We start from the raw sequence: 14,552 nt of genomic DNA, 5'->3' as shown, positions 1-14,552 counted from the left end.
AAAACTACCGGCAGATAGTCCTGACTGCGCTGGAAGCTTGGCTCACCTGTCACATGCTGGTAGCGAGTGCGTCCCAGCATGGAGTGCATGGCATGTCCCATCTCATGGAAGAGGTTCTCCATCATGCCAGGGGTGAGCAGGGTGGGGGCGCTCTTCGTCGGATGGGGGAGACTCAGCATCAGCACCACGACTGGCAGCTGGTACTGACCCGTTTCCTCGCACCAGCGGCCGCCGCGGATAGTGAAGTGACAGTCCTGGAAGACAGGGGAAGGGGGTAGGATCAGAGGTGAATTAGGACTGAAAGGAAAAGCTGTACAGCGCCCATAGCTCTGTTATCTGATCCACTATTACTGCAGGAATCAAACGCTTGAAAACAAATTCACTCCTAAGGCCGATATTAGCAATACCCAACAGTACCTTGTTATAAAAACGTCAGAAACAGTTATTTCAGACACAGGTGATTGGATTTAAACACAAAAACTAGCAGACAGAAATATTAGATCTCTAATGACCCCTTTAAAGAAACAAAAGTTTCACCTTTGCAGAATGAACTTAAACCTTCATTCAGTCCTTTTCATGCATGCAGCATAACCTATCCAGAATACTTCCTTGTTATGTTTGTATTCATACTAGTGCTTAAAAAAAATAGAAGAAAAAGTTCTTCAAAAAGGGAAGTTTCCATAAATTCTTGATTCATCTCATACAAAGTGAAATATTTCCAGACTTTTTTGTTTTAATGTTGATGATGACAGCTCACAGAAATCTAAAATCTACTATCTCTAAATATTAGAATATTGTGGAAAAAAACATTTCATAAGGTTTTCTGAGCCTTCAGTCTCTCTCTCTGGTTCAGTTCACACAACCACAATCATGGGGAAGACTGCTGACTGGACAAATGTCCAGAGGACAATCACTGACACCCTCCATGAGGAGGGTAAGCTGTTGGTCTGGTCCACTGGTCTTTATCAAGTCCAGAGTCCACGCTGTCAGCCGTCTACCAGGAGATTTTAGATTCCTTCCTGTTTCCATCTGCTGAGAAGCTTTATGGAGATCCTGATTTCCTTTTCACCGCCCCACAGTGAAGCCAAAACAACCAGAAACTGGTTTACTGACCCTGGTGTTACTGGGTTTAACTGGTCTGACCTGAATCCCATAGAGAGGAAGATGAGAGACACCAGACTCAACAATATTAAATTTTGTAGAAGTCTGATCCGTCCCTATGAAACATGCACTGTAAAATTCCTGAAATGTCCACAATTCTCCCAGGATGGATGCATGTGGGAATGAAAATGACAGAATCTGTTAGCCCTGACTATATGCAAACATTTTAACTGTACATCCTAAAAAAAAAAGAAAATTCACAATAATATTGGGGGAGCTGACATGTGACTGCAGCAGGTAATGGTGTAGAAAATAAACCAGTTATGAGGTTTTTCATATTTAACAGTTCAGCTGCTTTAGTTATTCAACTGTTCGCCTTTGTGTCAGTGTCATGTCTTTGACTTTTCTTTCATTTTTTTCATGCTGATCTACAAAAAAAGCTGTGTGTACATACTGATATGTATTTGCTCCATAATTCTCAATAACTTTTTTAGATCATTTTACACTTTAACTATTAAAAACTTTGAAGATGAGACTGAGAATGTTTACCTGGTGAGGTTTATCTTGGCGGTGGAAAAAGTCACAGTAAATATGACCCAATAATCCTTCAGTCTCATGCACAACAGCCTGGGAACACACACAATAAAATACACACAATTAGAAAAGGAAGCCTCATCTTTGAAAATCACACACCAGCCATTACACTGCATGAAAATAAGGTAGCAGACTTTAACAAAGAAAATCAAAATCCTCAGAAACATCTACCAGTTTGCGGACATCCTCGCTCCAAATCTCTCCAGCAGCAGGTTGTTCAGACATGAGGGACACACCGAACAGCTGAGAGAAGAGGTTGTTCAAACCCTCCATACAGGCGCCCAAAGACAGATAAGGACTGTAGAGGCTGGGCTCAATGTTGTACCTGCAAAACAGAATTACTATACAAACTAAGAGCGAAGCCCTTTTACTTGAAGTGGGAGAAAAAATCTATTCTTAGATGCATTGTGATGTGGAGGTGGAAGATTCTATATTGATTTATAAATGTCCAATAATCGATAATAATTTAAATATTTAGTACTGTAGAGTATAGGAACAAAAAGGTGGAGCTGCAGCATGTAACAGCAAGACTTAGATTACCAGTTGTTCATCTGTGAAAAAGGACATTTTCATGTTTGTAATTTTAGATCTGTTACAAAGAAAGGATGCTGCTTCCTTTGGTTTAACATATCTTCTATGTGAGCTGGGGTTCTCAACCTTTTCAGCCCACGACCCCCAAAATAAAGGTGCCAGGGACTGGTGACCCCCACTGTACCTAATGGTGGTTAAACACATCCAGGAACATTCAAGAATAGTCATGTGCAGACAAGGCTGCCCATGAGGAGGGATAAATGGGAGAGCTTTCTGGGGCCCAACCAAACTGGGGGACCATGGAGTTCAAAATAATCATGGGTCACTGTGAAGTTAAGCTGCGAAAACCACATTTTATATTTGACCTGAAAAATAACCACTCTTATCAAGGAAACAAATATCTTTATTTATTCATTTGTGTAGTAAATGTAAAAAAAAAAAAGTGTAGTGTAATGTGTAGTAAAGTGTAGTAAAAAAGTAAGTGGCAAAAACAGGCACAAAAAGTGGTTAAAGGGCATTAGAAACACTGTTCCTTCTAAGGGGGTTACTGCACAATTGTGCACTGCTCTCCAACTCTCTGCGCAGAGGAGAAAAAAGTTGCACAGTCAAATATCTCCAACAAGTTTTCACTGTTTTTTCTAATGTGCACTGTGATCAAAGGTGCATTAATGCGCAGGCTAGCTGGTACTGCAGTCTTGAGTTTCTGCCTCCATGGGGGCCTCATACTGGGAGATGTAAAGTGTGGCTACAACATAATGCAACAGCCGACACACCGATGGCAGGACCTGATATTGACAGCTGTCGAAGGTGGGTGGATTCCAGCCATGGAGGGTTACTCAGTGAGGCACTTTGGTGAGTTGAATTTATCAGCGTCACAAACTCCACCTCCCTCTAACTGTGATCCACTCTTAGTGCCTGTGTGTGTGAACTGGATGCTTGTTTCAATGACTGACTGACACATAAAGGGAGGATTTCTTCCTCGAAATAACAGCCATGTGGCCGAGTCTATCAGTGTGTCCATCGTACATCTTTGCACAGACACTTTTTGCTTCATGCCCTTCACACAGCAAAGCAAACATGAACACCACTCACAGACAGACACAAGCTAACGTGTTGGTGGTGTAGACCTGAGGCTTCTTTCTGCAGAGGAGAAAAGGATTGAACACAAAGCTGAACTTTACTCCTGCTTTAAAGCTCTCTGACTGTGGCGCATACGTGCGTCTATGCTGTCTATGAATAACCGCTCTCTCTCTCTCTCTCTCTCACTCTCTCTCTCCTCAGCGAGCTGCAGACTGTTAAAATATCGTTTCATTAACGTTTCACTTCTATATTTTATCATGATGATACATCCTTATGATAAAACATCAGTATATGAGCTCATTATCAAAACATTTGATACGTGCCACGTTGCAGGAAATATTATAGATGTACTGTTTATTAATAATTAACCAATAAAAACATAAAATCTCCTAAATCCTGATAACTGATCAGCAGGGCAGAGAGAAACAGGCAGACAGGAGCCAGGAATAGAAAACTTCTACAGTAGTTAAAGACTTCAGCTAAAGAATAAAGCTGTAAATTTCTGTTTTTATCATTTTATTTATTACAATAATGACAGTTAAAACAACTGATTACATCTTCCCCATGTTTTAACTTAATGTTACACATTCATATAATCTAATAGTTATCTATAATTTTTGAAACATTACATGGATGCCTTTTTTTATGTAAATACGGTGCTTTTAAGAATCAATCTGGCTAAAATGATCTACAGTGAGACCAGGAAAGAGTTGATCTCCTATAATGGACCTATAACAAAAGGATTTAAGCCCTGATGTTTGTAACAGTGTGATTTCTCTGTAATGCGCTGTTAAATTTGTGCAGTTAGAAGTCCTTTAGGAGAGCTGACTGTGATTAGGTTGATGAAGCATGAGAACAGAGCATGTGTTTTGTCTCATCCATCATTAAGCTTTCTGCCTTTTTATATAAAACTACAAACTTTGTTAATGTCTGCTTTCACCTGAGGACAAATGCTTCTAAGTTAGAATCACAGTTTACATTTAATGTACTGTAGACCTTGATTATATTAAGCAGGATTTCCAGACATCATAATGGTGGCTAGCTAAAACTGAGAGTGGCTTTTGTCAGAATGAATGAGTGAATGAATGGATGGTGAAAATCATGACTTGAACAGTGATTATTAATCATTATTGTCACTTGTAATGATATTTGGGGTTGTAGAGGTGATGCCATGGCGCTGCCATGTGGATGTAATGTATACATCAGATGTAGCCCACAGCTGATGAAGTAGGCGCTCAGGGGAGTCCAATGTCTGCTCAGGAGTTTTAAAAACTAGAGGGAAAATTGATAACAAAGTGTCTGAAATGGCTTTAAAGTGCAATAAATTGGTGGAAATGACGTGGATTGGGATGAAAAATTGATATAATCTGGCAAAAATGGGTTAACTGTGGTTAAAATGGACAAAAGAGGTGTAAAAAGTGGTTAATAGTGGCAATAGTGTGTCAACAATAGGCAGAACATGGCAAGAATTGGTTTAGAAGTGGCAAAAACAGGCAGAAAAAAGTGATGGAAAGAGTTTAAAACTAATGGGGTTTAAGTGGCAAAAATTTGCTAAAACTGGCAAAATTAGTGTAAAAAGTCAACAGTCTCATTTGACAAAATATTGTTTGTTTTTTTAAGGCACCTGGTGACCAACTCTGTGTCTTGTGACACCCTAGGGGGTCCCAACCCCAAGGTTGAGAATCACTACATTACAGGATATTGGAAATTTGAAAAAAAAAAAAAAAAAAAGCAAAAAAAAAGCAAAAAGCATCACTAATTGATTAAGAATCAAATGGTAGCTCTACGAATTATAATCAAATCAAATCATGAGGTGACTAAAGATTCCCACCTCTACTTTTTACATGTCAAGACTTGGCTTTTTTTGCCCTTCAGAGCAGGTTATCAAGCCTACACTGTGATATAAACTACAGGCCCATGGGTGTGACCAGCTGAAGAAGTTGTGAAACGATAAGTCTGGTTTACATCTTGTTGAAATCTCTTATACTGCCATCTAGGCCAGGTATCATTGGAGTGCTGTGAACAAGTCAATGCTCCTCTCCTGATTTCTTCTTCTTTTCATATTTGTCACACTGAATGTTCCAGATCTTCACAAATACATTTTAACATTTGACAGAGATAACTGAGTAAATACAAATTCAGTTTTTAAATGATTTTGTTTATGAAGGGAAAAAGTAATCCTAACCTGCCTGGCCCTTTGTGAAAGACCCATTACCGAAATTAGAGGGATGCTGGATAGACCTGACCATTTCACTCCTGGTTCACTGAAGTTTTATCTCTAAAGACTCAGACGACCTGATTTTTCGGGTCAAACACCACAGCACCATGTCAGACTATCTGGCTAAGATCTTGACCCATCTAGGCTGACAGACCGACCCACACATCATATGCTGTCCGTCCGTACTGTCCCTGAGACTGTGTGTGAATCCACAGGCCATCGAGGGTCATATAACTCTGTTAAAGTGGTGATCTAATAGCATTCACTGTATGACTTACACATTTACGACAAAAGACCAAAACTTGAGGTTTTTGTGCTCATACTACGGTCCGATAGTTGTGCACAGCTGGAGCTCTCACACTGATGAGTGAAATCAGGAAGGAGCAGGCACAGGTCCATGATTACAACTTTTTCTGCACCTATTAATAACAAAAGTCTGACCCTTTCCCCTTCTGATGTATAAATTCAAGACATAAAAATAAAATAAAATGCTGGAGATACTCGAAACATTTTGCCCATGACAGAGTCTGTCTTTAATTTATTAACTGGCACTAGTAAAGCATGCAGTTCTCACTGCCCAATCCAAAAATATGACTGTGTTCATTTTCTGTTCATTAGAGATCCACAAATCAATCATCAGAAGACTGTTCTTTAACTTACATGCAGAAAAATCCTCTTAGATGATAAGCCTGAATTATTGTTTGTTACTTGATCACGGAAAGAGAGAGAGTGCAGAGCAGCGTGCAGCGCTGTATGTCTACAGTTTGATTTTTGCTTTAAAGGGGACATATTTTACCCTTTTAAGACAAGTTTATATTGTTCTCAGAGGTCCCCAAAACATGCCTGTGAAGTTTATTGCTGAAAAAACACTCCAGTATTGGATTTTTGCACGTCTAAAACCCCCTCTGTTTCAGCCCTTCTCTGAGCGAGCTGTTTCTGTGTCTGTGTCTTTAAATGGTAATTAGCTGTCTGACTCCACCCGTGACCACACCCCTCTCAGGAAATGGATGCAGCACTTGTGATATAACAAACACTTTTTTATCCAAAGTTTACACTGGGATTTGAACCATCAATCTTCTACACTGTAGTCAGCAGGGTAACCCACTGAGCTATCCAGCCTCTCAACTACCAGCTGAGAGGATCAGTAGAGGAGGGCGGAACTTTCCTCCAAGTGGGGGAGGGCCAACCAAACCTGGGGGCGGGTGCTAAGGGCCCCTGGTGAAGTCACTAGATGTAAAAACTGAGAATGGCTTGTTTTAGCAAACATTTTCTGAAAGGCGGAGAAAGAGAGGGGGAGAGGGAATGGATTTTTCTGGTACTTGAGGGGATTGTGGACAGGCCAGGGACACATATTTGTGTTAGAAAAGCCTGAAAAAGTGATTTTTTGCATAATATGTCCCCTTTAAAACAATGTAAAGTCATTCAGACCAGACAGAGTAGAGAGAGATCGATGAGGCTGAAAAAACATCGGTCATCAGCTCTAGACACGCCCTCAAACGGGTAGCTCAATTGTGGTGGAAAAGCAAATTCCCTGCTGCGCTGGGCTGCCATGCCGAGTCAAGCTGAGCTGCACCATGTCATGGAAAAGGCCCCATTCTTCGGCCCTGCTCATGAGCATTTGAGCGTGGCCAGAGGTGTCAAAAGTATTCACATTCATTCCTCAGGTAGAAGTATAGATACCAGGGTCAAAAAAGACTTCTGAGGAAGTTGAAGTATAAACTCAAGCTTTTTACTCAAGTAAAAGTGTAAAAGCACTGGTTTCAAAACTACTTAAAGTATAAAAGTAAAAGTAATGTAAGGGGGAAAAAAATGCCATTAAAGACAAAAGCTTAAAAGCCGTGCCACAGGAGCCTATAGTTCCCTACCCCATCTCCCCAAAAAACGTGTTTCTAAAGGCCATAATGACTATAATGTTATATTAAAATGTTAATGTTGAAAAATTTGGGATGCACCTGTTTCAGCCGCATTTATGCCCATTGAAAATGAACGTATTTCAGTGCAATGCAAATACATTCAAGAACCATATATGTTTACTGCTGAGCATTAACGTGTGTTTCATGGAGCAGAAGATATGATGACTAGATGCCTGTAAGTATTGGTCTTCCTGGCAACCAACCTCCTCGCTGGTGCTTGGTTGGGACATTTCCTGGACATTTCACTCGAGTTCTCTTGAGTCTCTGCCACGTACATCTTGGTACTAGGCTACATACGTCTGCCATTTCCTTGCTGGAGTGTGACGTGATTTGTGTTATGTGCGCAAGTGCGAATGGATCATGTACAAACCAATAGGGCGTCTGAATGGTATTATGTTTACACTTCTCAGCCAACCACAATCAAATTCACTCTATCAGGATGGCGCTATTTATCTGGATAGGTTTTTGTTTTTTTTGTGTGTGTGTTTTTGAACAATGACAAGCCAGAATGAAAACAAGCTGAAATGAAACAGAAGTAATGAAGCTATTTTTAAAATGTAAGGAGTAGAAAGAACAGATAATTGCATGAAAATGTAAGGAGTAGAAGTAAAAAGTAGGCTGAAAAATAATTATTCCAGTAAAGTATAGATACCCAAAATTTCTACTTAAGTAGGTAACAAAGTATTTGTACTTCATTACTTGACACCTCTGAGCAGGGCTTGGCGCAGCCAGGCTGGTAATAGAAAAGCGAATCAGCATGGCTTGGTTTGGCTCGGCACAGCCAAACGCCGCAGTGGAAAAGCCCTAAAAGTTTTAACCATGGCTGCAGCTCTAATGCCCTATGTGGCTGTAATGGTCTTTTCCTTGTAAAGGCAGGAAACAAGGCATATTTATCGACTGGATTATGGATAACAACTATGGCAGAAGTTTATACTACATTATCAAGTTTTATTACAATATTCTTCTTCTAAGGGCCAACCAAGGATAAAAGCTCTCTTAAAAAATACAGAAAGAATCGAAGCTTTGATCAGATGATAAACATCACTAGATCCCCACGTTATCTGATTTCACAATCTCAAACATATTTAAATGTGACAGCCATGATTCAGCCAGGTTAGTTTTAACCTGCTAAGCCCTGGGGTTCACAGAAACAACCAACAACCTGCTGGAAAATGAAAAGACACACTCCTAAACCTTAAACCAACACACAAATCAAAATAACACCCTCAAACAATCCCAGTTTTAAAAATAAAACATTAAAATAAAATAGCACATCTCACCTTTCAGCACGCAGGACACCGCTGAGGAACGGATGATCCCATGGCATGAGCTCCTGTGAATTTAACAATCATATCTCAGCTTTAAAACTTCAAGGCACTGCTGTCTGATTGAGGAGACGCGCAGTACTCTGGTACCGACCCACAGGGCTAAGAAATGATGGCAAAGCTAAATCTGAAGTTCTATAAAAGGTCAAATGGCTCTAAAAGAGCCAGTCACCGTTAAGCCCCGTATTCAGATGCTCAGCTGAACAGCAGAACCGACCACGTTTACAGCGTGGTGCGGAAAAATTTATTAGCAGAACAGTTTCACACTCATTACAATACTAGCTTTGTTTAGATTTTAACTTCAGGAAGTTCTCCTGGAGAGTTAACAGCTAAGAAAAATATCTGAAATGTGGACAAAGAAAAAAATATCCCTTACAGAATTCCGAGGGTTAAGTCTCTTCTTCATGCTCTTCATCATCTGGAAGTCTTTGGCTGTTCTGTTGAGTCAAGAGAGCATGACAACGGTTCATTAAACCTCCTCGTTCTTAGAGAGAACAGCATACCCAGCATGCATCAGGCTGTAAACACACACGCTTGGATCACCGTCATGCCTGACAGGGGTTTGGAGACTTGGGTCAGTGTGACTTCCTTATCTTTAGAACTAATTCCACACGTACAGAAATGACAGGAAGCAAAAAAAAATCCAATTTACCACAGCCACTAACATTCATCTTTAAGCTAATATCAATATTTCTACAGTTACAGAGGAATTTAACAGCTGCTAAACTTTAACTGCTATAATTTATAGGGCCAGGCAATTAATCAAAACTGAGAATAAGCCACAATATGGCCTGCTGCAATTTTTAAATCATAGATGCAACATTTCTTTAAGCTGGAATTCGTGTCAAAAAATTTTTGCAGCAGAGATGCTATACATTACATATCATGCAATCATTCGGGTGCCATTTTTTCAGAATAGTCTACAAAACAATCCTACTTTTTTCATTTTGGCACTTTTTCTTATTTAGTATGAGAACGACAAAAATGATCACTCCCTTCAATAAAACAAATCCTGTTTGCAATACAAGTCAAAATAATCACAATTAAATGTTTTTTCAATACTGTTCAGCTCTTCTATAATATTGTGCTGGTTGTAATATAGATAAATAAGATGAGGAACTTAAGGAATAATCACACATCAAATCACAATCGCAATACTGGGGAATAAAATTGCAATTAGATTATTTTCCCAAACTGTTCATCCCTAATAATGAACGATCCTTTATGTCCTGACCCACCAGGTGAGAATCAATGACCTGCTCTGTTGTTAAGTGTCTCTAGATAACATCTGTTATGAATTTGTGCTTTACAAGTAAAGACTGATTGGCTGATTGACTGGAACTTCCTGAGTCCTCTGAGTGTAAATCAGTGACTAATGTGATGTGACCAGAGCTAAGCAAATGCAGCTCCCTCATTTAAGAGTTACAGACTCTGGAGCCTCAAGCTGTGATTAAAACCCACAAACTTAAAGTCTGCATCAGCATGATGGTAACTGAAGAAAAGTCAAACCTAAAATCATACTCCCTGGACAGAAACGTGTTATAAAAATGTTAAAGGGTAGACTGTACCTGTCTGACAGCTTGTCTGTTAAGAGCTGAAGAAAGTGCATCACCGTCTCTGCAAAGGAAGAGAGGCATTTAAAAGGACCCCTGCATGCTCAGACAAGTTCATCTTGTTGGATAGATATTTGTATCTCTCAAATGTATATTGAACTAAAAACTCACTAGATATCTGCACTTTGAGTAATTTGAGTTTATAAACTCACCAGGAGGCCGCCATGTTTTGGTCCGAAATGGTGCTGTGATGTCACAGTTCCGCAGCGCTCCTCACTGTTCCTATGCAGTAACGCTGTTTCAGACTGGCAGTGTTAGCGCTGCATCTCAGAAACCCAGCACATCTCCATGGCAGATAGTGAAAAAAACATCCTGAGCCTGAACTTTTTCGCGGGTGGGAGAAGTATACATAGGAAGGCCAATAGTAAAGTACTGGATCTGACTGCAATATAAAGTTAATGGTCGCTAAATGACGTAACCACCTAATTTGCATAATCAGCAGTATGCATTTAATTGTAATGGACGCTGCAGGAGAGAGGAAAAACGTCATGAGAGAGAGAGAAAAAAGTGAGTTAAAAGAACTTTAATATGTGTAGAACTACAAATGAATGTGTTTCTGTTGATTCTTGTTTTTATAACGTCACAGTTCCAACCCTCCTCCTTTATCTGGGCTTGGGACAGGCAAAAATGACTCTAGAGATACTCTGGCAGAGTTACTTTAATGTTTATTTTTAGTTTATTATTCTATTGTCTGTTCTATTTTTTTAGAAAGTTGGTTTTCTTATGTTTCGTTTAGTTTAAGACCCTATCGTCCACTTAAAAGCCTACACCAAATCCCAGTGAAACATTAACATTTTGACCATACCACTTATAATATGTTTATATATATATCTATTATAAAGTCTTCATTAACAATTTTAAATTGACCAAAAAGAGACAATAGTAAAAACAGTCATGGGTCCTTCAAAGCGCCGTTAATTTGCAGTCTGGACATGGAGGCGTGAGCACCTCCTGCTATGACTGCAGCTGAGGGGGACGCTGCCCGAGGATCGGGATGCCTGTGAGTGCTGTTGGACGGGAAGGGGCCGCACAGCAGCACCTGCAGAGCAACAATGATGCGTGCTTTCACGTCAGAGACTCCAAAAGTCTCCAGTAACACCAGAAAAAGTCACTAGATTTGTCGCTAGTTGCTTTTTTGAAAAAGAGACGCTAGAGGGGTCTGAAAACTTAATAAATGCAGCGACAAAGTCGCTAAGTTGGCAACACCGGTAGGGATTCATCAGCGGTAGATTCACAGAACGGCAGAGCAGGAAATCAACCAAAGCTTTGTCTTCCACAAGACCCGCCTCCGCTGTACTTCTGATTGGCTAGTAAGCCTAGTGTGACCCCCTGCTGTACTTCTGATTGGCTAGTAAGCCTAGTGTGACCCCCTGCTGTACTTCTGATTGGCTAGTAAGCCTAGTGTGACCACCGCTGTACTTCTGATTGGCTAGTAAGCCTAGTGTGACCCCCGCTGTACTTCTGATTGGCTAGTAAGCCTAGTGTGACCCCCGCTGTACTTCTGACTGGCTAGTAGGTCTAGAGTGGTTGATGGACAGTGTCAGTTATCTTTATTGACTCGAGACTTGACGTCAGGCTGATCCGCATAAACAAGCTCACAAAACTAGTTTTTTTTTTCACAGCAGTCAAATGCCACCACGCCGGTGGCATGGTGCCAGAATACTATCACCCCTGCATCTCACGCACGGAGAATTTTAAAATTTGAGGTCTCTTCTATATTTTATTTGCACCATGAGCAGTTATGTGTCCATCTAGATAGGAAAATGATAAATACAGAGCCATATTTACCTTTGATCAAATATTTAAATCCACATGGGTAGAATATGTTTAAATCTGTTTCTTGATAAACCAGATGAAGGCCGTGAGCTAAAACGCATCTGTTTAATAAAGTTGTTCCCCAAACGTCTACTCTTATGAAGCTTTCTGTTTCCACTCGGTTCAGGTAAAGATATTCACAGAACGAAAGCACTTCTGGTTTGCGCTTCTCGAAGTAAAAGTCCACTTTAGCATTTCTTTGGAGAAACTCTGTTCGTATGTTTATACTGCTTTTATTTTGAAAAGCTCCTTGCACGCTTCCACTATACACTGAATCCAGTCACCTGTAGAGAGTTTAACTGAGGTAAAATGTAGGAGGAATGACAGAGCTTTGACAGCAGGGAGACAAAACCAACACACAGCAAACTCATGTCAGCAACAGCTACAAGCAGAAGAACCATCTGAAAAACGATTACTGCTGGCAGCTGTGAGGAGCTCCTAGGGAGCGCTGCAGAACTGTGATGTCACACTACCAGCACGGACCAAAACATGGCGACCTCCTGTTGAGTTTATGAGCTCAAATTTACTCAAAATGCAGATAAGTGGGATATTTAGGGAGATTTTTAGTTCAATATGAACCAGATGAACTGGTGTGATCATGCAGGGCTCCTTTCAAATGATCTAAGAGAAGGCTGAAGCGTTGATTTGTCACACATTTACACATTATAATAGCTCATATTAAACCTCTCAAAGGAAAACCCACAGACTTTTAAAATGACTGAATTACAGTTGTGGACGAAAGTGTTGATACCCCTGGAAATACTGAAAATACACCATTTCTCCCAGAAATTGTTGCAATTACAAATGTTTTTGGCATACACATGTTTATTTCCTTTATGTGCATGGAACAACACAAAAAAGCAGAAGTAAAAAGCAAAAATTGACATAATTTTATACAAAACTCAAAAAATGGGCCGGACAAAATTATCAGCACCCTCTTAAACTGTGGGTAAATCATTTTATTCCAGCATGTGATGCTCATTTAAACTCACCTGTGGCAGTAACAGGTGCTGGCAATCTAGAAATCACACCTGAAGCCAGTTTGAATGTCTAAAGTTGACTCAGCCTTTGTGTTGTGTGTCTGTGTGTGTCACACCAAGCATGGAGAAGAGAAAGAAGAGCCCAGAATCGTCTGAGGACTTAAGAAGCAAAATTGTGGAAAAATATGAACAATCTCAAGGTTAAAGACCATCTCCAGATTTGGTGTTTGGAGGGACCTACATCCTTCAGATAAAAGTTACACATTCTGCTCAGCCCCCCATGCAGTATATACTAGAATAGATCATTTTCTAATGTTTCAAAATGACAGACACAGGGTCCTCAACCAGGGATATTTCAGAGCATTCACCAATCTGCCTAAAGTTACATTTAGATAACAGGCCAAGGAAAACCACTTGGAGGTTAAATACTAGTCTACTGAATAATAAAACAGTCATACAACAAATAAAAAAGGATATTCAGACCTTTCTGGATTTCAATGATAATGGGGAAACTAATCCAGACATACTGTGGGACACCCTAAAGGCAGTAATAAGAGGGAAATTTATTTCTCTTACTACAGCAATCAAGAGAGCAAAGGCTTAAAGAACTTGAAAATAACCTAAAAGAATTAGAAAGACAACATAGTGAGGATAAAAACCTGGTAACAACGCTTAAAATTCAAGAAACAAGAAACCAAATTTTAGGTGTATATAAAGAAGACATTGAGAAAAAATATAGATTTCTTAAACAGTCTGATTATGAGGTAGGTCCAAAAGCTACTAAATTATTGTCTAAGAAAATTCATAAGAAGCAGGTGTCAGTGAGTGTTGAAAGTAGAGGACCCTAAAACAGGGAAAGCACACAGCGACTTAGATGAGATAAACACTGCATTTCAAACATACTATCAGGCACTTTATTCACAACCAAAACAAGGATGTAAGGAGAATATGAAATTATTCTTGAATTCATTAGACCCTCCTATAATTGGAGAACAGCAAAACAAATGCATTATATCACAAATGGCAATGAAAGAAGTGGAGACAGCATTGAAAAAAGTAAAAAATAATAAGACACCAGGAAGTGATAGTCTACCAGCTGAATGGTATAAGATATTTAGAGAAGAGCTGAGTCCAGTACTCCTTAACTCATTTAACTGGACACTGGAAAAATCGTCTACACCACCTTCCTGGGCTGAAGCTATTATTTCAGTTATACCCAAAGAGAGCAAGAACAAACCACGGTGTAGTTCATATAGACCAATTTCAATTTTAAATCAGGATTATAAACTGTATGCTTCAATTATGTCTAAGAGGCTAGATTCCTTTGTTTCTGATCTAACTGACACTGATCAGACTGGATTCATTCGAGGTCGCCAAGTACA

At 39.8% G+C, this 14,552-nt stretch overlaps 1 protein-coding gene across 1 annotated transcript in view; it reads right to left on the bottom strand.

The window, feature by feature from the left end:
- Window positions 1-14,552, bottom strand: part of mipepa (mitochondrial intermediate peptidase a) — a 57,244-nt gene that overhangs the window by 27,664 nt on the left and 15,028 nt on the right. Inside the window, exons 8-13 of the mRNA XM_041803746.1 lie at window positions 10,331-10,379; window positions 9,139-9,199; window positions 8,718-8,770; window positions 1,867-2,020; window positions 1,651-1,728; window positions 47-254 (exon numbers count right to left, since the gene is read on the bottom strand). Of these exons, the coding sequence (XP_041659680.1) occupies window positions 47-254; window positions 1,651-1,728; window positions 1,867-2,020; window positions 8,718-8,770; window positions 9,139-9,199; window positions 10,331-10,379 (603 nt within the window). The remainder of the gene's footprint in view (window positions 1-46; window positions 255-1,650; window positions 1,729-1,866; window positions 2,021-8,717; window positions 8,771-9,138; window positions 9,200-10,330; window positions 10,380-14,552) is intronic.

The sequence above is a fragment of the Cheilinus undulatus genome, linkage group 2 (genome assembly GCF_018320785.1).
Source record: "Cheilinus undulatus linkage group 2, ASM1832078v1, whole genome shotgun sequence".
NCBI classification, from domain to species: domain Eukaryota; kingdom Metazoa; phylum Chordata; class Actinopteri; order Labriformes; family Labridae; genus Cheilinus; species Cheilinus undulatus.
Note: the sequence above shows the minus strand (reverse complement) of the source record. Positions and strands in the feature narration are given on the sequence as shown.